The following is a 22,413-nucleotide window of genomic DNA, read 5'->3' as shown; positions in this document are numbered from 1 at the left end:
ATTGTTGTGCATTTGTGTGATTATCACACACTTTCTGAATTTTTATTTGATAATCATTTGTCATCATTCATTCATTTCCTTACCTGCTTATTCCATGTCAGGGTCACGGGGGGTCAGAGCCTGTCCTGGCAGCTCAGGTTGTAAGGCGGGAACAGCCTTGACAGGCCACCATCCCATTGCAGGGTACACTCACACACAACCACACTCACTCAGACTGGGACCATGTAGACACGCCAGATCACCCAATGGGCACATCTTTGGTATGTAGGAGGAAAGTGGAGAGAGAAAACAGTGAGGAAACCCACCCAGACATGAGGAGGATGTGCCACCCCCACAGACAGTGGGCCCACGGGAATCCATTTTTTGTCTCATCAACATTAGGACAAAATGGTGCTGACTCTATGAAACGACGTTGAGGACCTGCTGAACTTGTTAAATAATAACTTGATGAGTTTTTGACACAACACACTATATAGTATAATAATGCTATTCATAAGACAATTAAGGAATTTAAAAAATGTGAAGTCATAGCATATACTGGTATAGCCCAGCGATGGGACACAAGGCTTATGTCATCAAAGGAACATTTACTTCTTTCAGTCCTGTCAGTAAGTCTCTGTTCCCTATGGACACCCTCATGGGTGTTTCAATCTGAGGTGGTGTGTGCATGTGAGACCCAGGCCCAGTAGCTCACCTGCTCTTCTGCTGTCACCTCCACCCCACTGGCCCTAAGTAGAGTCTGTTCTGGGACCAAAGCCTTTCTGTGCCTCCCCTGTCTTGTTATCAGTGCTCCACTCTCCACATCTTGCCAAGTATTCCAGAAATACAACTGGCATTGCCTCAGTCCATGCCTTTATCATAATTTCCTTTGGCTGTGCCGGTTGCCTCTCAACCTCTCCTCCATCCAGGTTATCTTCCATACTGCTGGCAAAGATCTCCCTCTTACATTCAGATCTGAACATGTCACGACCTTGACACAAAATCATAAGCAGATCCCTTTCAGTCCACAGGGTAACCTCTGAATTCCTTGGCTTGACATAAAATACCCCACACAAGGGTCCCCAACCCAATTCCCGGTCCACTTCCCATTCTTCCTCCAATACCCCTCACCTCCTGCTTTTCCAGAAAGGTGACATGTTCCTTCATTTCTCTATGTTTTTGTTCCTGTTCCTATCTCTTCCTGAAAAAGCCTTCTCTTCTTGCTAATTCTTACCCTTCTTTGTGAAAAGTTCCTTGATGCTGCCAGTGAGAGTGGCTCTCTGTTTCCCCATTAGCCTGTTTCCAGGATGGTATCAGACAGGGAGATCACTGAAGAGGGGTTGTGATTTGTTTATCTTTGTATATATCCTATTTCTATATCATGCACAGTAAGGGATCGCTAAATGCTGGCTGGATAATTAATTGTCAATAATACCCCATGCTTTCAGAAGCAAATGTAAGTTTAGTCACAGACAACCTCCTGCAAACAATTTGCTCTGTAAGATTCAGCAATGATTGCTCACAGTTTTCTGGATGGTTCTCGTAAGTAGCTCTGATGGTTGCAAATGATTCTCAGTTCCCAGGTCTCCATATTAACATGCTTCTTCCAAAGCAAGCCCTTTTTCTTTCTCAGGTGCCTCCTGACACAGCTGAGCCTGTTGCAGAAACCCTACAAGACTTCATTTCCTTGACTTCAACTATAATTTCAGCCCAGCACATAGAATCATCATCACTCATTGCTGTGATTGCAGCATACTGCTTATCTGCATGGAGTCATTCTCTGGGCAAGAAATAATGCATTATTAACACAGTTTTATCATCAGGACCAAGTTTGGCAGATAGGGCAACATTAGAGGATAATTGGAAAGACAGCTGATTTGTTAGCAAAATGTTGCTTTTTGGCTAATGAATCATTCCAATTTTTGCACTGACTGTTCAGTAACAAGCTCGAAGATTACTTTGCTTCAGCCCATTAAACCTTGACAAACCAGTTATTAACTATAGCTAGAGCCAATGGTCTGTGGGGATTATTGCAATTATGAGCCATCTATGTAATTTTTTAAAATCATCAGGCGAGACAAGGTGAGTCTGATGATGGCGGGCTGATGGCTGACAGTCTGTGCTGCTTTGTAGTAACACAAGGCAATAAACAGCTGCTGGGAGAACCCATCAGTCAGCAAAAGCTCTTTGCTGGAAAAATGTAGTAAGAGCAATAAAGGTTATTGCTCTCAAACAGCAAACCCTGTTTGGGAAGGAAAGGGCAAGGTTTTTCTTTAACTTCTATTTTGGAGGCTAGAGGTCTTTTCTCAACGGAGAATTAGTGGGATATGGAGGGAACATGTCAAATAAAGAGAAAAGCCAGGCAGGACTCTTGTGGCTTGGGTCCAACTCCTATGCTTTATTGGATTTATTGGGCACGCAAGATGCCCATTGGAAGGTTCCTGCCCTTTCTCCTTTCTGCTCCTCGCTGTTTATTACAGGACTCTCCAATTCAGGTGGATCATATAAATTAACAGAGTATAAGGAAGGGGTAAGGCTATGGTAAAATTATAAGTCAAATAAATACACATCTGTGGGCCAGACTGCAACATCTGGTTTATAAACAAGAGTCAAGGACCTCAGTCTGGATTATGAGATTCTTTGAATCTGGCGTATAGCTCTCCAGCCTGATCTTCTCGTGTTCCCTTTTTGAATCCTTATGCCCCAGTCTAACTGGGGTGTTCTCCAGATGTGCCCCATAGTTTTCCAATCTTTGTCCCTTTGTTACCCCAGGAATAGCTTCTCCCTTGAAATTAATTTCCACGTGTTCAAATCCTATCCACTCTCTGAGTCTCAGTTTCTTTACTTGTCAAACTGGGAAGAAGAAGAGGACTAAATCAATGTTAAGATTTCTTTCTCTTTGAAAGTTTTGCAAGTCTGTGGCATCTTCATGAACTATGGTTAGTATGCACTAACTATGGTTAGTATGCACATGAATCCAGTTGCCTTCTGGGGGCTTAACCTCGTGTGCTATTCTGTGTCCCCTAGGTGGGCACATTGCCGGGAGTCTCGCTGTTGTCACCGATGCCACCCACCTCTTAATTGACCTGACCAGCTTCCTGCTCAGCCTCTTCTCCCTGTGGTTGTCATCGAAGCCACCTTCCAAGCGGCTGACGTTTGGGTGGCACCGAGCAGGTACAGTTCATTGATTGAACAATTGAGGCAGAGTTAGTGCTGCAGAGGTAAACCAAGAGTGAGAATGGAAGATGCAAAGCAAAGCCTTGTGCAAAATTCCCTTAGAGACACATATCTGTTTCACAGGGTGAAATAAACGTGTATGTGGCAATTTGTGTTCTCAATATTAATTCAGCTGACACCCAGATTAATGGTGCTACCTCTAATCACATAGGGACAATAGAAACATGTGTATCACATTAGCAACCACCCCAGCCCCAGGGTCTCTGTATGTGGTAGCAGCCATGATACAGTTCATTAAATCACCCTGCATCCCTGGAAGGGCATACAGGAAGGGGTAAAGCATTTGCCATATTGCAGGATAAAGCACAGAGGGCCCAAGAGAGTTACAGAGATTGGAGAACTTCTCATAGTGGAGTTGGGAATAAAATACGGACTTTCCTGCTTACACACTGCATTTCACCATTCAGTGAGTGGCTCCACTGAACACTTTGCTCAATCAGTCAACAATAACAGAAAAAAAAAAAAAAAGGAGGAGAGGAGAAGGAAGAGGAGGAAATGAAATATTACTTCTTTCTTTGAGCTGGTTCTTGCACTGAGTGACTCCTTGCTCTTGTCTAGGAAGTGGCCTAGTTCATGATAAGGGTTTAGTGCCTGGGAAATGTTTACTTTGGCTCATTGTTCATGACCCCCCCAACCTCCTGCCCCACAAACACCACTTCTCTGTGTTATTCCTGGTATCAGCTGGAGGAGACTCTGTCTGAGTGTTTTGTGCAAATCATCTGAACAAATAGTCACAATTCCACATTTTCACACTGGTTGAGAAATTGGTTTAAAGCAGTCTGAGGGCAGAGCAAGGGTGGCCAACAAGGCCAGCCTTCCGTGAAGACGAAGATGCAGACGCAGACAGGACCACAGCTAGTAGACTGATAACTGTGGACTGTGGTTTTTCAAGTTTCCAATGGTATCATCATAGGTGTTTTGAATTGCTTTCTCTTTGACATTCACAAAGAGATGAGGCAATGAACAACAATAAAGAGAGTTTGGGACAATGTGATTTGAGAATGCTTTTGCCAGTTCCCAAACTGAGCTATACTTGGAAAACATGTACCTTTGGCTGAGAACCCATAATTTGTCTGTATAAAGTTTTACATGTACTTGACACTTTGTGACACTATTGGTCAAAGCTGTTTTGCAAATGTAGGATGGTAACTCAGAATTTGGATTATAGCTTGTATTCAGTCATCCTGGCCATGGGAGTCCACAACCTATTTACTAGAACTCTCTGCTATGAGGGAGATATTCTATAACACAGAGTATAATGTAGCTATCGAGCACATTAAATGGGCCTAGTGCTAGTGAAGAACCACGTTTTTAATTTTACTTAATTTCAAATTAAATAGCCACACATGATCCGATGGCTACCATATTAAGCAAAACCTCTATAGACATACAGGTGAGTCCAACACACCTGCAGAGTAGTCTGGCCAACCTGATGACCCTTGTTAGCCTCACAGTTTTCTTAGCAATGATGGTAGCATTTATTGACATTTCTCATGTGTTTCCTTTTCTAACTAGTTACTTCTGGATTTCTGACTTTTCATTTTATCCTGTGTTTAGATCTGACTCCTGACTCTTGCACTTGGCATCTGGGCTTTATCCACCAAGCTCTTGTCTCACTCTACCTCTTTAATCATGGGTTAGACTTGGACACAATCTACTTTCAGATCCTCACCTGGATTCTCATGGGTGGGAAGCACACAACTTTATGGTGACAAACTCAATCTCTGTTTCCGACTAACCAGAAATTCTTGGGCTTGGTCCTCATAAACTTCTGCAAAGGGGAGGGGGGGGGACTTAAATAGACTGATTAGACCAATAAAATAATAACTCCTTGAGTGTTTGCTATAGGTTGCATTAATTTCCTAGGGCTGCCTTAAAAATATACAGAATGTTTCTAACCCTTTTGGGTTTTTAGAAGCTATCTACAAGGTTGGGTTAAAGATCAGGGTGAGGTATTCGGGACCTCCTAAATGAGCAAACATACTTTCCTCCTATGGCAGATTGAGCACTATCTTGACTTCAAATATTAATATTAATGTAAATGCTTCCATTCTGATGCTTCTTTTTCTTACTGTTGCTCTTAAAATACAGTTAAAGTGCTGATAAGCCTCTCAGCTCAATTCTTTGTTTATAATATGTTGGGTTGGCAAATAAAACTCATTTTCATCAAGTACTCTCTGAAGTTTTCCTTTTTACTGTTTTATTCCACCGAAGGTGCCGGTACTTGCAAGTCATAAATGTTTTATGGGGAAATTAAGAGTTTCTAAACACATTTTACTCTTTGTATCTCATTATTTCATCTCTTAATAAGTTTCAATCATTTTAACACCTGTTTAAATGAAAATCCCCGAGGAAAACAGTGAGGGCAGGCAGCCACTAATATGTTCTAAAAATTTGCTGGAAATTACTTAGCAGTGTGGAACATAATGAACTCAGACGCTGGTGTCTTATGAATTTCACATTAACATAAAGTGCGTTATCTTAGTTTTAAAAGCCATTCACACCTTTACTTTGTGAATCAGAGTGAACTCATTTCGGGCCTCATTTTTTTTGAGGGGGGAGGGCAAAGACTCTTATGGCTCTTGGTGGGGGTAGGTGATAGGATTATTGGTGTGTGGGTGTTTCTGTGTGTTTGAATCCCTAGAGATCTTTGGCGCCCTGCTGTCCATCCTGTGCATCTGGGTGGTGACTGGCGTGCTGGTGTACCTGGCGTGTCAGCGCCTGCTGCATCCCGACTACCAGATCCAGGCAACCGTGATGATCATCGTCTCGGCCTGTGCGGTGGCAGCCAACGTTGTGTAAGTCACCGCTGCACGGCGCCCCTGAGGCTTATCTTGAAATCTGTCTGGACAAAGGCCTTTTTTTCTTCTTTTGACTCAAAGTGTTTGAATAGCTCTAGGACTGAAAATGAGGCTGGATGCTCCGGGTTAAGCTAAAGGGTGTTTTAATATTGGCTTCTCCTAATTACCATTTTGAAAGGTTCCAGTGTGCTAGAGACTGGGCTAGGATATTTTCATACACATTATCAAGTTTAATGTTCACCACACCCCTAATTACAGATTGGGAAACCGAAGATCAGCAAGCTTTAAATACATTGCCAATTAGACAGTGCAGAGCCAGAATTTGAATCCAGATCCACAGACCCAGAATTCAGCTTTGAGCCACCCATTCTACTCTCGTGCATATGTTGATAGTTCCATATGGGATGTAACTAACTCCTATAACTTTTGTTAGGTGAGCAGATTATGGATTCCCAGAGAGCTAGGTTGAAAGGGACCTTAATGTTTACCTATTTCAGTCCCACTTCTACTTTTAAATTCTCGTTTGCAACATCTCCATAAATGCTTATTAGATTCATCTATTAATATCTTAATAGAACTAACAGGGAATTTATTTTCTACTTTTTTTTCCCTCAGAAACATTCTATTTTATCTTTGCATCATCATGACTACATGAAAATTCTTCCTTAAGATCTGTTAGCTAAAATCTCCCTTTCATTTCTACCTGTTATCCATTCTCTTAAGCAGGCAGTTTTAAATCCTTCTTACAGGAGATGGTCACATGTTCCTTGCCAAATCGGTCTGCCCTTTCTTGCTCAAGTAATTTGGCAATGGGGTTTTGAAGCTAAGGCTTTGATCCTTTTGGGTCAATTTTCTCCTTCCCATTTGATAGTCTGATTCCAGGCAAGTCTACTTAAAACTCCAACTATCTAGCTAACTAGCTATCATCTATTATCTAACTACCTACTATGGGTGGTAGACAGAATAATGATTCTCCCCCCCACCCAAGATTTCCACATCCTAATCCCTGGAACTTCTGAGTATGTTGACTTACATGGCAGAAGGAACTTTGCAAATGTGATGAAGGCTGTGAAGATGTGGGGATTATCCTGTAGTATCTGGTGGGGAACTAGGTAGCCACAAGGGTTCTTAGAAAAGGGAGGCAGGAGATCAGATAGGAGAGAAGATGTTGCCCTGCTGGCATTGCAGATGGAGAAAGGGGCCTGGAGCCAAGGGATCTAAGTGACCACTAAAAGCTGGAAAAGACAAGAAAATGAATTCCCTCCTGGAGCCTCCAGAAAAATGCAGTTCTACAGACCCACTTACCTCCAGAAATATAAAATAATAAATTTGCTGTTTTAAGCCACTAAGACTTCATAGTAATTTGTTACAGCTGCAATAGGCAACTCATACAGCATTTACTTACCATCTACCTATCTAGCTTGTAATGCAAGTTGATACATACTGCGAGGTAGGTATTTACATGAAAGTGAAGAAGACAGTGATAGAATGATAATGTTTTTATTTATTTATTTTTATTTACTTATTTGTTTATTTTTTAATGATAATGTTTTAAACAGTGGATTTTTAGCAAGGGCTCAATAAAATCTCTGGAATTTGAGGGAAACCTGAGCATATAGACTTTGAATAAAGTCCCCAGGTCATTCTAATAGCCTTGCCTCTTGCTGGCTCAGTTCCCCACCTCTTAGAACATTGCCCAAAATCTCTGAACCAAATAATAAGAAAAATAGTGTTTGGTCAGCTGTCACCAGCTAGATCCCTATCTCCAACCAGTTAACTTGAAAATGTGTTTCACATTGGCACTGGAAGAAAAAGTGTGAGATCAATGAAATCTATCAACTCTAGGAGACAAATTGGCCAGAACATGTGTCCTGCTGACTGGGGGTCAATAGTGCCATTTTTGCATAAGTAGAACAATACGTCCTCAAGGTAGCAGGAAGAATAAAAGTATTAATTTCCTGAGACTCATATGTCACCAAGCTTGTGTCAATGCTACACAAAGATGGAGGCTATACCTTGCCAACTACCACATCAATCTGGGACCTCAATGATTGGGTTTGATTTTTTAAATAGATACTATCCAGATTTTCTTTTTACTGCAACTACTTTTGAACATTGACCTTAACATTGCAGGTACTTTTTATACTTAGAAAGGCAAGTGAATCGAAAAACTCTGCAAATAGTTATTTATGGATAAAAATGCTGAGTGACTATAGTGTTTTCTCTAAGAACTGGGATTATAGGTTTCAAGTGCTGCTAGATGCTGTATTGTCTGAATATAGAGTTATCAGAATTGCAATTTGAGAATAAATCTATTCACTGGGGACCCCAAATCAGAACAGAAAGTTCCAATAGAAGTCATGAAGTGATTCTAGGATGAAGTCATAGACAGGGCCTTAAAGCTATTGTGAGCTAAGTTTTCTCTGCCTGAAAACTTCCCTCCCCTCTTAGGCTATTTAACTGTAGCATAAGTTTTTGAATTCAGCTCAGTTGCTCTGTCTCTCTTACTAAATCAGACTCCTCTGTTGTACTATCCATAGTATTAGTTCTTGGTGGACTTGTAATTAGAATTATCCATTTATATGTGTGTGTGTGTGTGTGTGTGTGTGTAATCTCTGCCTTCTCCATCATATTTAAAGCTACATTGGGGAATGACCATGCCTGTTTTCACTCATCTTTATGGCCCAAGCATTTAACTGTATGGCATATGAGGCCCCAAGTAAGTTTTCTTTCTCTCTTTCTTTTTAGTGAAATGAGTAAAAGAATGAATGTGATGGACACACATGGCAGATTTAGAAGAGGGTCTATTAACTGTCAGCCATATCATGTTGTTTAAAGAATCTTAAGTGGTACCTCCTACTTGAGGGTGAATTTCTACCCAAACATTGACAATCTGAAAATTATACATTCTTTAATGATAAATTTTGGTGGGTAGCAGTAATTCCACTTTGCAGCGATAGCCTGAGATTTAAAAGATAGTTTACCTGCAAATAGATTGGGATACATGGTATTGAACAGTATGTTTGGTTTTCCTTTATCCTTTGTTCCAACATGTTCAGAAAGGGTTTCCAGGCAAAACACTCCTTGTTGACTGTCAGTGAAAAGGTTCACGTTTTACCTTTAGTCTAATATCTCTTAAAGGTGTAGATAAATGAAATCAGGTACATAATTTATAGTACCCACAACTTGTCACTTTGACTTGGATGAGAGATGCTAAGCTTTGCAATAGGTATGTATGTATATGTACAAATACAAGAACATTTATAATACATTAATATAGTTCTACCTCTGGATAAATAGCTGCATATATATAAGCATAGTATTCTCATTACTAGACATTAAGAAATTGTTCAGATTTCACATTTTAATGGAAATGAACAAAATTAAGTAGAAACAAAGATAAAAACCGTGATGAAATTCACTACTTCATATTTTATCTCCTCTGCTGCATTTTATATTCAAACCCACTGCATTTAATTAAGCTCCCACCAAAGCTCAACTTTAAGCCTAGCTCAGAGGCTGACATTTTGTGGACTCTCAAGGAATTTATCTTCATTGTCAAATTCTTTTTTTTTTTATTTCAGAATATTATGGGGGTTCAAACATTTTGGTTACAATTAATGCCCTTGCCTTGCCCAAGCCATGGCTAGAGGCATGCCCTTCCCCCATACAGTGCACTCAATCTTTATTAGTTGTGAGTTTACCCACCTCCATCCCCCACCTGACTGACACCCAGTGAATATTATTACCATGTGAGCACCTTATTGTTGATCAGTTAGTACCAATTTGATGGTGAGTACATGTGGTGCTTGGTTTTCCATTCTTTTGATACTTCACTTAGTAGAATGGGTTCCAGCTCTAGCCAGGATAACACAATAGGTGCTAGATCACCATTGTTTTTTGTGGCTTAGTAGCACTCCATGGTATACATATACCACATTTTATTAATCCACTCATGTATTGATGGGCACTTGGGTTGTTTCCACATCTTTGCAATTGTGAAGACTTTAATCTAAGAAGTGATGCTCTCCAGTTTTAATGTTAAACAGAGTGGGATTAGATGAATGAATGAGAAAACAGGTGATTCTTCATAGTTCGTCCTTGTGTGAAAATTTTGAAATCCTATGAAACACGTGTTCAAAAATTAGTTTAATGTAGTACATTTTAAAGAATAAATATTTCAATTACCTGCCATTTTGGATAATGCATGCTATAGCCAACTCTTCTATTATGCTGCATATGTTTTTAAGGGTTAACCTCATGTGTGCCAAGAACATTGTTCTCTATTCCAGACTAGCTATGGTTTTACACCAGAGATGCTTTGGCCACAATCACAAGGAAGTGCAACATAATGCCAGTGTCAGGGCAGCTTTTGTACATGCTCTTGGAGATCTATTTCAAAGTATCAGTGTGCTAATCAGTGCACTTATTATCTACTTTAAGGTGAGTATTTTTGAGTTTAATCACTGTCATAGTAATTCTAAGGATTAGGTAGTACAGAATTTGACCCTTCAGTATTAACTTAGAAGAGGGTAGACAGCCTATGCTTGTCTCTACAAACTACTTCACAAGATTAAAATAAACAAATAAGAAAATACCCAAGGCCTGAAATCTTAGGCTCCCCCAAATTCCTAAAAGCTGTGTTTTTAATTGTTGGGCTGTCAGTCTTTCAGGAAAGCAATTTCTTTTGTCATTATTAAGATGAACAGCAAAGAAACCAAGAACATCTTAGGGTTCTTGGGTTGTAAGCAATGAAAAAGATCTCTGGCTCACTCAAAAAATATATATATTTACTAGCCAAAATTTGTTCATTGTATTCTTGGGCAGAAATCAGTGTAGAAATAAGGGCAACTATTTAAATCTAGATTTCAGAAACTAGCCAACTGCTGTTCTAGGCACTATGCTGAAATAAATGTATCTCAGCCAGTTCTTTTTCCTCTTCTAGTCACTGATGAATATTAATATTCCTAGGAAGGGAAGTCCAGTTGATCCAGCTTGTATCTTTTACTGCAACTTGGGTAGGAGGAGTTTAGAGCACCTGATTTGTTGTTCTGCCAATAGTATTCACAATGGTGGAAAAGTTAACTTCTCCCACAAAATCTAGGATGCTAATGAAGAGTGGGAATTAATTGGATAGGCCTCTGACCCTAAATAAATAAATATTCATTATGGGTCTCCACCTGGTAATACCAAGAACTAGAAAAGGTAGGTTTGGGAGGGACAATGTAAGAGAAGAGAATTTAGCTCTGTTTGTATCATGATTGTCTAATTTGTAAGAACTCTTTACTATGTTTCCTAAAAAGTGAAAGCTTGTAAGTAAAAATTACAAGGACATATCTGAGCTCAGTGGAGCAAAATGATCACTGAAAGCTTCGAGTCAAGGCAAAAAAGTTCAAAATTATAAGGGTTACTGGAGTTTAAGAGACCCCTTAGAAAGCTTAGGTTGATGCTAAGTTTCTTAGAGCTAGTATGGCACAGACTTTTCTGTGGCATAGAACTTCATCAAGGGCAGAAAAGCAGGTGTTTCACCCCAAGGCCAAGGGCTCTAGTGGGAGAAAGAACAAGGATGCTATCTTGGCTCCCCACTTTAAGACTGTATCGAAGATGCATGCCTCGAGTATGTGTCACGCTTGGAAGGCAAAGAAATAAACTAACCCCAGTCAGTGAAGACCAAGATCCAGCTATATGTTGGCCATATACAACCTCTGATAAATGATATCCTTTCTTTCCCTCATCTTAATTAAGGCCAAAGTCATTGGACATTGTAGGCACATTTGCAAATATTTTGATCACCTACTCTGTACTTTTATTAATTTGAGAGAAGTTAAATCAGGCTTCCTGCGAGCACACTTGAAAAGACTTTTTAATTCTTAAATTATGGGTAGATCATGTCCTGTGGTCTCCCCTCTTTAGTCACTGGTAGTTTTAAGTAAAAAGAATGATTGAGTCTACAGGAAGAAAGTCTTGCCTCTGGGCTAAATGTCCTGTCAGGAGAGTGAATGGGCGACAGAAAGGAAAGGAAACAGGGAGGTTTACTTATTTTATTAATCAGACTTTCTGAATGGGAGGTATGAATTCAGTTAATCAAAGTCCCTGTATTTTCTAGCCAGACTACAAAATAGCCGACCCAATCTGCACGTTTATCTTCTCCATCCTGGTTTTGGCCAGCACCGTCACTATCTTAAAGGACTTCTCCATCTTACTCATGGAAGGTAGGAGTGATTTTGTTATTATTCACAGGGTCAGTGTTTTCTCTTCCCTATGATCACAAAAGGCAATGGCTGCAAGGCATGCTCAGAGTTGATTTGTGTTACAGGGAAAATTTAAATGGCTAAGGAATTTTTGTGAAAACAAATATTTGACTTTAATTCACATGGGAACAAATAAAAAAACTGGCTTCTATTTTTGTTCCAGCAACTATTAACATGTCACAGGGTAAAAACAATAACTTTTACAAACACTATGAGGAGGTACTGCAAAAATATAAATTATTTCCTAAATATACCTAGAAAAGACCTAAGAAAGACTGTATAAATCTACCCCGCAGGCAGCACCATGGCTAAACATTTTAGTCAAATGGTATTTCATAGTGCAAGAACACCAGGGTGAGCCTTTGTTTATTTGTCCAGCAAATGTTTACTGAGCCCCAGCTGTGCTCCATAGTGTGCTCAAAGCAGAGTTACAGAGGGGAGCAAAGCAGAGCAAACCATTGTCCTCATGGGGCTAAAACCCTAGTAAGGGGAGAGGGAGATTATTCAAATAATTACGCAGAAATGAAATAGTGATTTAAGTGCTGCAAAGAAGAAGTGTGGGCCTTTTCCTGAGGATTTTCACATGGCTGGGGAATAGGAGCCAGTGGTCACAGAGATTTTGCTGAGGTCCACTCTGACCCCAGATAGGGTTTTAGTCATCTTAACTTCATTTCCATAGCCAGAGTCTAGCCTTGACTACTCTTCTTGGCTTGTGGAACCCCTACTTGTCTCCTTGGGTCTTCCAATTACACAGGATCAGATGACATAAATAACCTTTACTACCAAGAAATTCTTTCTTATGCCTAAAGAAATTGTTTCTTATTGACTGCCTCTCCTTCCCCTATTCTGCATTTTGGTGATTTTATTTTTATTTGGCATAAAGATTTTGAAGAACCGCTGGTTTCTGCCTTTTCTGGGCCACATCTTTGCTGGTAGAGTTAGCTCACAGTAACACCTTATGTAGTTGAAAAAGCAAGGTCTTTGTATCAAACACACTCAGTTCCAATTGTAGTCGTGCAAGTTTCTAGCTATGGGACCTCATGTAAGACCCTTAACTTCTCTGAACTTCAGGTTTTTTTTAACTCAGAAATGGGAATAAAACATCCATCCTATAGTGTTGTTGGGAGGATTAGGTGAGCTAAATGGTATAATGTCTAGAACTGTGGTCCCCAACCCCTGGGCCATGGATTAGTACCATCCATTGCCTGTTAGGAACTGGAATGCACAGCAGGAGGTGAGCAGCAGGCCAGCGATGCTTCATCTGTATTTACAGCTGCTCCCCATCGCTTGTATCACTGCCTGAGTTCTGCCTCCCTCCCCATCCTCATTCATGGAAAGATTGTCTTCCATGAAACTCAGGCCACACAGCAGGAGGTGAATGAGCCAAGCAAAGCTCCAACTTTATTTACAGCTGAGCCCCATTGCTCACAGAGCTGTGCCTCCCCCCCACCCCTGCCCTTTTGTCCATAGAAAAATTGTCTTCCATGAAACTGGTCCCTGGTTCCAAAAAGTCTGGGGACTGCTGGTCTAGAACATAGTAGGTACTCAGGAAATGCAAATTCTCAGCTGGCTTTTTGGTTGACTAGAATATAGGAAATATGAAGCTAGGTTGTGGAGGTATATATTTATCCTCATACCAAGAAATTCCCAATTCTTAGTCACAGATTGTGCCTATAGCCCTGGTCAGCCATTGATGCTGATGGCCTCAGAAGGACCAGAAAAGAGAGTCTTGATCAGAACAAATCCTTCCTCAATAGCAAGAAAACTACTTAATTGTGCTTTAAATGGGAGAACTACTGACTCCCAGTGATGTCATCTTAAAATATTAAAGTATATTAGAGATACTGGGTATGTGATTATATTTGCAAGGTGATTAATCGTTGCTGCACTGACCATTTGCAATTGACTAAAGTGACAACATTTCCATTCCACATTCCAAGAAAATAGGTATTATCAAAGACTTACCTAAAACCGTTGTTAGACTAAGCCAGCAGTCCTCAAACTTTAGTGGCACCAGAATCACTTGGAGGTTTGTTAAAATGCAGATTGCTGGGCCCACCCCCACAGTTCTTGGATTGGTAGGTCTTGGCTGGTGGACAAGAGAGGTGAGAATTTGAATTTCTAACAAGACGCTGATGGTCCCAAAATCAGAATCACACTTTGAGATTCACTGGTCTAATATTTTCATACAATTTAAGGGATTCCTACATGGTGGTGCTGAGAGTGACATATGGAAAATTCAGTCAGAACTAGAGGTTTGTATCCTATCAAACATCCAGATGATGGAAAATATCCAGATATTAGCTGAACATTTCTTTTTTGTCCACCACATTTTGACATAAGGCAGACGTAGTCTGAGAGTGCAGTTGCCTTCACTGACAGCTCACACTTCATTAGCATTCACTGTTGAGCATACATTTAAGGGTTTGTTCTTGGTGGGCAATAAAATGTTTGAAAGATGATAGTGTTGACAACAGTGAAATGGATAATGGAGCCAAGTATCATGGAATAACATATGAACTTTCTGGCTCCAAATGTGAGAATATTTGGTTTTTCAAGTCACAGATGCATTCATTTTCCTTCCTAAGGGCCAAGGGCTGACCTGCAGCTGTTGTGGCCATTATGGAAGCTATTGACTTAAAGTGGGTACAAGACAAGTTGGTGCACATTTTGAGATGATTTATATTCCGCTTTTTCTGTCTTAGTATAGCTCTGTCTTGGGGATTATCTTTTTTATTTTACTGAAGGAGAAGTGCAGATATTGGGCTACCTCAGTTAATTATTGAAACTGGCAGATAACTCCTTTCTGGAAGACACTTAATTTTTAAATTAGGTTTTCAGGCCAGGCATAGTAGCTCACACCTGTAATCCTAGCACTCTGGGAGCCCAAGGCAGGCGGATTGTTTGAGGTGAGGAGTTCAAGACCAGCCTGAGGAAGAGTGAGGCTCCCTTCTGTACAAAAAAATAAAAAAATTAACTGGGCATGGTGCTGTTCATCTATAGTCCCAGCTTCTCAGGAGGCTGAGGCAGGAGGATCACTTGAGCCCAGGAGTTTGAGGCTGTAGTGAGCTATGATAACACCACTGTACTCTAGCCTGGGTGACAGAGTAAGACTCTGTCAAAAAAAAAAATTACATTTTCAAATTAAATTAGTATAAAATAATACATGTACTTAGTAAAATTTTAAAATATAAAGAAAAGTATAAAATAATAAGAAAAAGTCTCCCCATATTTCCACTCTGATTTCTCAGTTCCATTCTTCAGGGGTAATACCTATTAATAAGTTGACATATCTTTCTAAATTAATATTTATGCATTTACATATATATACATGAATATATATATATTCATGAATGTGATATATAGGTGTGTATTTTTTACTAAAAATGGGATTACATGTTGATTCACATTTTGTTCTGCACCTTGCTTTTTTCTCTTGGAGATCTTTTACATCGATACACCCCATTCTTTTTCATAGCTACAATTACTCCACTGTATAGAAGTACTGTCTTACAATGCACATTACAAATAATGGTATAATAACCACTCTTGTACATATATATTTTTAGCACTTGTATGTCTGTGGAATAATTCCTGGAAATAGTATTGTTGTTTTAAAACTTATGTGTATTTTAAAATTTTATAGATATTGCCATTTCTAGCAAAGATAGAAAGATAGCAATTTCTTTCCCACCAACAGCATATGAGAACAACCATTTCCTCATATCCCCCCCACCATTGGGTTTTATAGAGCTGTTGATACTTTTCTAATCTGATAGGTGAAACATTATATCCTATTGATTTCAAATGCAATTTTTTGTGTGTGGTATTGAGTGGTTTAAAAAATATATTTATTAGTCTGGAAAGTTATTTTCTTAAACACCAATTTGGATATTTTTCTGAATGCATTAATATTTTTGCAGACTACCCCCAGTAAAAGAGGTTTCTAGGATGTGATGGAGCACTGAGGCCAGTGGAGGCATGCCCCTTGCTTGTCAACATTACCTCCTACAGTAAAATAGGTCATGGTGGATTTGTGTTCTCCATCATAATAAAGAGACGAAGGAAGCAAGAGAGAAAAAGGATAGTGGGATCATGATTTCACCTCAAAGGTCCTATATGAATGACAGCAGGTCTTCAAAGGGTCAACTGAAAGTCCCTCTTGCAAGATGACACACATTAGAGATAATAGTCACCTTTTTTATTGAAATATCTAGACTCTAGTATTTCCATAACACTTTGCACTCAGAGCATGGACATTAGAATCTGACATCCCTCGTTTTGCCACTTATTTATGTGTTCTTAGCAATGTTTCTTAACCTCTCTGACTCCACTTTTTTCTCTCCTAGTTAAACAGAAATTACAACATTGATAACTAGCTCCTAAAGTTCTTAGGATTATTAAATAAGATAATTGCTATAAATAAAGTGATTAGCACAAACTTTATACATGGTAAATCTTCAATAAAGTTTTCTTATTATTACAATATAACAATTTTACCCATGACTTCATGCACATTCTAAAATTAATCTGAGGCATGAACTCCTTTAATCTGTTTTACCACTCATAGAGTGAAAGAACATGTTGAACAGCTCTTTGTTACTTCCCTAAAACATTATGAAGTGGAAATAAACTCAGCTCAAATTGTAGAGAATTTCTGAGTTAGCCCCAAGGAGGAAATTGCCCAGGAGCAAGGTTTTTAAATCCTGAAATTAGAGGGTTAAGTATTCCCTATTTCTTTAAATAGGTGGTTCATGGCTCTAGATGCTCATTATAATCATCTGGGAAGCTTTAAAAAATACTTACACCTAGTGATTCTAATTTAATTGTCTGAGGTTAAGGCTGGTTTTGATACTTTCTAATGTGTAGCCAGGCTTGAGAACCACTGCAAGACAGAGCTGCAGAGGCTTATAAATGTTAGTGTGATGGTTCTCAATCTTGGCTGCATGCTAGACTCAACAAACGAGCACTGATGCTAGGTCTTGTTCACAGCGATTCTGAATCAATTGGTCTTGGGTGTCAACTTGTTCATCAGGATTCCTAAAATCTCTTCTGGTGGTACTAATGTGCATCTCAGGTTGAGAATTTCTCTGCAAACCTATAGATTTTAGAGCCTCATCCATAGACATTTTCTTTAAAAGGAGGTTTGGAATGGAACTGTGGCATATTTATTTTAAATAAACACCCCAGATGTTTGCATTGCATATATGTAATTGAAGTAGAGGCTTAAAAAGGGTTGTATTTAGAAGTCCCTTCTACAGCATCCTCTGTGAACCTCTGTCATTAGTTGACGGGTATTTTCCTATCTCAACAAATGGCTTTACCATTGTTGTGCTGGTTGAATTGATTTAAAAAAATGTATTTTTAAATATTGAGCTGATATCTGTTTTAGTATGCCAACCAACTATTGGCTCTATTTCTCTCTCTGAAGCTAGCCAGAGAAAGTGTTCTTACATGTTCATATTCTCTCATCTTCCATATGAGAAATCTCGCAACATTTGAAAAGAGTGTTCTTAATTCCCTTAGCCTTTTCTTCACCAAGATGGAGATAACCAGCTCCTTCAGCCCAATAGAATAGCCTGACTCCTCATCTTCCTGTGTGCCCTACACTGTGCCTTTAGAAACAAGAGTGACAGTCAAACTATTACATTCTGTAACCCAGACATTAAATGCTGGCTAGTGTAGCTAAAATAATGGAAAACTTACAAACTATATAATAAGCTGGTTTGACAATGTTAGGATCCACTACTAACACAACTCACTAATTGACCTGTTCGATAACTAACATTTGTGTAGCATTACAGTTTACAATGACCAGATATTTCCTGATTTGCTCCTCAAAGAACTCTGTGATGTACATGTTGTTCTTTTCACCCTTATTTTACTACAAATGTGCTGAGCCTCAAAGAAATTCTGCCATTTGGGTAAATTCACAATAGAGTTGAGATCAGAATGCTAACCTATGATTATTTCATACCAAATCCCATGTTATTTCATTTTGCTTTCCAAAGTGTATGTAAAGAATACATACATAATTGTGAAAAGCACAATTAGTTTAATTTTTTTCTTTCTTGTTTTGAGACAGAGTTTCACTCTGTCACCCAGGCTAGAGTGCTGTGTTGTCAGCCTAGCTCATAGCAACCTCAAACTCCTGGGCTGAAGCAATCCTCTTGCTTCGGCCTCCCGAGTAGCTGGGACTATAGGCGCATACCACCATGCCCCGATAATTTTTCTATTTTTGGTAGAGAAGGGGACGGGGGTCTCACTTCTTGCTTAGGCTGGTCTCAAACTCCTGACCTCAAGCGATCCTCCCACCTTGGCCTCCCAGAGTGCTAGGATTATAGGTGTGAGCCACCGCACCTGGCTGACAAAAATTAGTTTAATAATATGCCCTAAAAAGTAAGGATAATAACTGTTGTTGGTTATTGCATAGTAAATCCTGCAAATATTCTGTCTGTGAACTTTTGATGGAGGGTGAACCCTTCAAAATAGTCAGATGAATCTGGTCTGTACAAATCTGAAGTAAGAAACCAGAAAAGGGAAGGGCACACTGATATTTTGGAGAGGACTTTGAAGCCGTTTCTTGATGAGCTGTGGTTACTGGAATAACAAGAGCCTCCCACTCTTACCTTTCGTCAGGTGTGCCAAAGGGCCTGAACTATGATGGCGTGAAAGAGCTCATCCTTGCAGTGGACGGAGTGGTGTCTGTGCACAGCCTGCACATCTGGTCTCTAACGATGAACCAAGTAATTCTCTCGGCTCATGTTGCTACAGGTCAGTGAGTTCTATGAACACCCTGGACAAAATTCAGTCCTTGCCCTGTAAAAGCAGTAAATTTCTTTCTTTTTAGTACAGCTGTCTTTATTGTCGGTTGCTCATCAAAACAACTGTAAAGTGTTTTGTACCACTAGGGCCTTTGAAACCAATCTGCTTATCAATGTTGTCATAGCAACCACGATACCGATGACATCCTTGGGGCTGCCTGTGGAAGGTAGAGAATAGACAGAACAAAGGGCTACAATTCAATCTCAACTTCAAGGCCTTGGATTCTAAAAATTTAACTTTGGCTGGGTGCCCTGTCAGTCAAATGATAGGAACCAATTCAACAAGTAATCTTGAGTATTTCCTGTGCATAAGATGCTTTGCCTGATGCTAAGACAGAAAGATGAAAGAGACCCAGGCCCCACCCTTAAAGTTCTAACCAGCTAAGAGATGTGCTAATAGAAACTATGGTGGGTCCTTCACTGTATGGTTAGAAATTCTGTAACCATGTGAGATAATTTTTATGTTATTGGGTTTTTGCTAAAAACTACTTCTTCCAACTAGAAGGTGATTTTGTCCACAATATGTCCTAGAGCTGGGAGAATAGGCAGTGGGAGGTCTTTCACTGCCTCAGGAGAGAGCTCAAGTCAAGGACAATAGGTTTGGTTGCTAAAAAATGACTCAAGAAGTTACCTTGAGGCAGGGGACAGGAACACCGGTGACAGTCATTTGAGAACTGTGCTTTCTCAGACACCCTCAGCATCTCTAAGGGGCTCAGGTCTGGCTTCAGGGAATTTACAGCATTCATTACACCAATATTTCATTTCAAATAACAGAGTCTAGTAAACAATCAAGTTACTATGGATGGGACTTTACAGCCTCCTGATACTATTTGGGACAGAAAAAGATGGCAGGGAGGGTCACTGCTCTAAGACAGATCTGTGGGGAGCTCTAAATGCTTCCTGGTTCCTGTCACTAGCCTTGATATAAATTCTGATTGTATACAAGACCTGCAACCCAAAGACCCCAGGGGGCCTAGCAAGCAGGGTGGTATAAGAAATTGTAGTTTTGTCTTGGATTTTTCCAGGGCTCTTCTCCCCTTCCATAGTTAGTTCCTGGGAGTGCCAGACTGCAGAGATGACTATGGACAGATAGTGACGGGGTACTTTGCTACAACAGAATTTCCCCTGCCTTGCCCATGTGAAGATAGCTGATTGTCAGAGCCAACATGGCTTCCTCTGAGTGCTAGACCTGTGCCCCACCAGGTCAAAGACAAAGGATTTGAAAGTAGAGTAGTAGCAGTCGCCCATGTGTATGCAATCCATGCTAACACCACTGTGGTTCTTTATCAACAGCAGCCAGCCAGGACGGCAATGTTGTTCGAAGAGAGATTGCTAGAGCCCTCAGCAAAAGCTTTACCGTGCACTCACTCACCATTCAGATGGAATCTCAAGCTGACCAGGACCCCGACTGCCTTTTCTGTGAAGAACCCCGTGACTAGCTCCGTCACACTGTCAGCTTCCCAAGTGTGTGACGTCACTTTCAAACTTGCTGTTATGCAGTTTCTAGATCGTAAGAAAAGAAGTACCAAAGGAAGAAATTTAAGAAATTCATGTCACAGTGCAATGCACATCTTATCCTTTATTTAGCTTCACCCATCATGAACAAAGATACATTGAGATCCATCAATCGATTGGATTATATACTCATCAGTAGTGTGTTTAATTATAGGAATGTGTTTATAGATTATTCCTGACTGGGGCTGAAATAATAGCTGTTTATAATTACAGGCAATAAGGAGTTCATCTCTCTTTCCATAATGCATCCTGAGAATGAGTGGGTAAAGTTGAACTGAGGAAAATCGTGCCAGGAATTAGTGGCAGGGAGAAATAGTCACAAAATTCTCCCCAAATGTGAGAACCAAAATTAGGAAGAGCCAAGACAGGGATCAAAGAGAATCTGGAGCCTGACACCCCATAAGAACTTGATTCTCCCACCGAGCTATAATAGGATTTTTTTCTATTCTGCATTTGGACAATATACATGTGTGAATATACAGAGAGGTTAACCTTTATTTCTCTGTCACATTTTGGCAATAAATCCCTCTTATTTTTAAATTCTAAACTGTGTATTGTAAAACTTCATATAATCACTGTTCAAAAGAAACTATTTCTACCTGGCAAAGTGCAAATGGGATCTGAGCTGCTCAGGTTCCTAATGTCTGCTCCTATATCTGGCTCTCAAGATGGAAGTGACTAGGACCAACCAAAGAATGTGGTTGTGACACAGACATCTCCAAGAGGAGCCTGCAGAAACATCCAAGTTCACCCCAGCAAGTTGGTGCCACAGATAATTTAGATATTTACTTTCAAGGAGGAATAAAGCAGATGCAATGAATTCATTCACTCCACAAGCAGGATCTGAGCCCCGCTTTGTGCTACAGGCATTATGCTCAAAATTGGAGCTCTAAAGAGGAATAGGATACAGTGGGTGCTTCTAAGTCCTGTTTGTAACTGAACACCACCTGTGGAGAGTAAACTAGAATAAGACATGCAAGCTGACACGTTGGAAATCCTGGGTCTATGGGTCTAGTTTGGAACCTGGACTTCTGCATTCTTTTAAAGTTATGCAGGGATAATTGATTCTAAAGAACATCAACCAAAGGCAGTCACTGAGTAGGGGAGTCAGACATACCCAGACAACTACAACAGTATCTTGCATTGCAATGACGTGGGGGGATATAAAGAGAAAGCAATGAGTATTGCTGAGTGGGCATGGCCAGCGAGGCTTCATGTCATTGAGGTGACAGCCACTTCGGCTGGGCTTTGAATTATGTATGGAAATTCTCCAGGCAGTTGAAGAAGAGAAGGGCATTCTAGACAAAAGGAAGACTGTGTGCAAGGCATGCTGTATGTTTGTCTGTTAGTTTTTCGTTTCAGAAAGCAAACTACATGTGGCAAAGAACGCTCTCAACTCTGTAATTTTTAAAACTCTATAAATTTTGCAACTTTATGATTATTAATATTGTAGAGAATAGGAGTTATGTCTTAGATGATTTTTTATGTTATTGTTAGCCTCTAGCAGTGTGCTGGAAACCTAGCAGGCATTAATAATTGGTGAGGCACTGACTCTGGGGCTAGATGTGGGCCTTGTCATTATTTTTCATTTACATTTGTATTTTTCTGAAATTTGAGGGCCAGGAAAACATTGACTTTGACTGAGGAGGTCACATCTGTGCCATCTCTGCAAATCAATCAGCGCCGCTGAAACAGCTACTTAGCATTCTGCTGACGGCTTTCCCTGCTCAGTAAAGACAAATATACTTGTCCCCCACCTCAGTGAGCATGTTTAGGCAACCGGGATCTGGGCTGCTCAGGTTCCTA

General features: G+C 40.0%; 1 protein-coding gene across 1 annotated transcript in view; it reads left to right on the top strand.

Moving 5' to 3' along the window:
- The window catches only part of SLC30A8 (solute carrier family 30 member 8), a 37,035-nt gene extending 15,891 nt beyond the window's left edge, over positions 1-21,144 (top strand). Inside the window, exons 3-8 of the mRNA XM_012751109.2 lie at positions 3,007-3,153; positions 5,861-6,014; positions 10,310-10,460; positions 12,124-12,229; positions 18,908-19,042; positions 20,386-21,144. Coding sequence (XP_012606563.2) covers positions 3,007-3,153; positions 5,861-6,014; positions 10,310-10,460; positions 12,124-12,229; positions 18,908-19,042; positions 20,386-20,531 — 839 coding nt within the window. The 3' untranslated portion in view covers positions 20,532-21,144. The remainder of the gene's footprint in view (positions 1-3,006; positions 3,154-5,860; positions 6,015-10,309; positions 10,461-12,123; positions 12,230-18,907; positions 19,043-20,385) is intronic.
- Positions 21,145-22,413: the final 1,269 nt, after the last annotated feature.

The sequence above is a fragment of the Microcebus murinus genome, chromosome 7 (genome assembly GCF_040939455.1).
Source record: "Microcebus murinus isolate Inina chromosome 7, M.murinus_Inina_mat1.0, whole genome shotgun sequence".
NCBI lineage: Eukaryota > Metazoa > Chordata > Mammalia > Primates > Cheirogaleidae > Microcebus > Microcebus murinus.
This window is presented reverse-complemented; position numbering and strand designations above follow the sequence as displayed.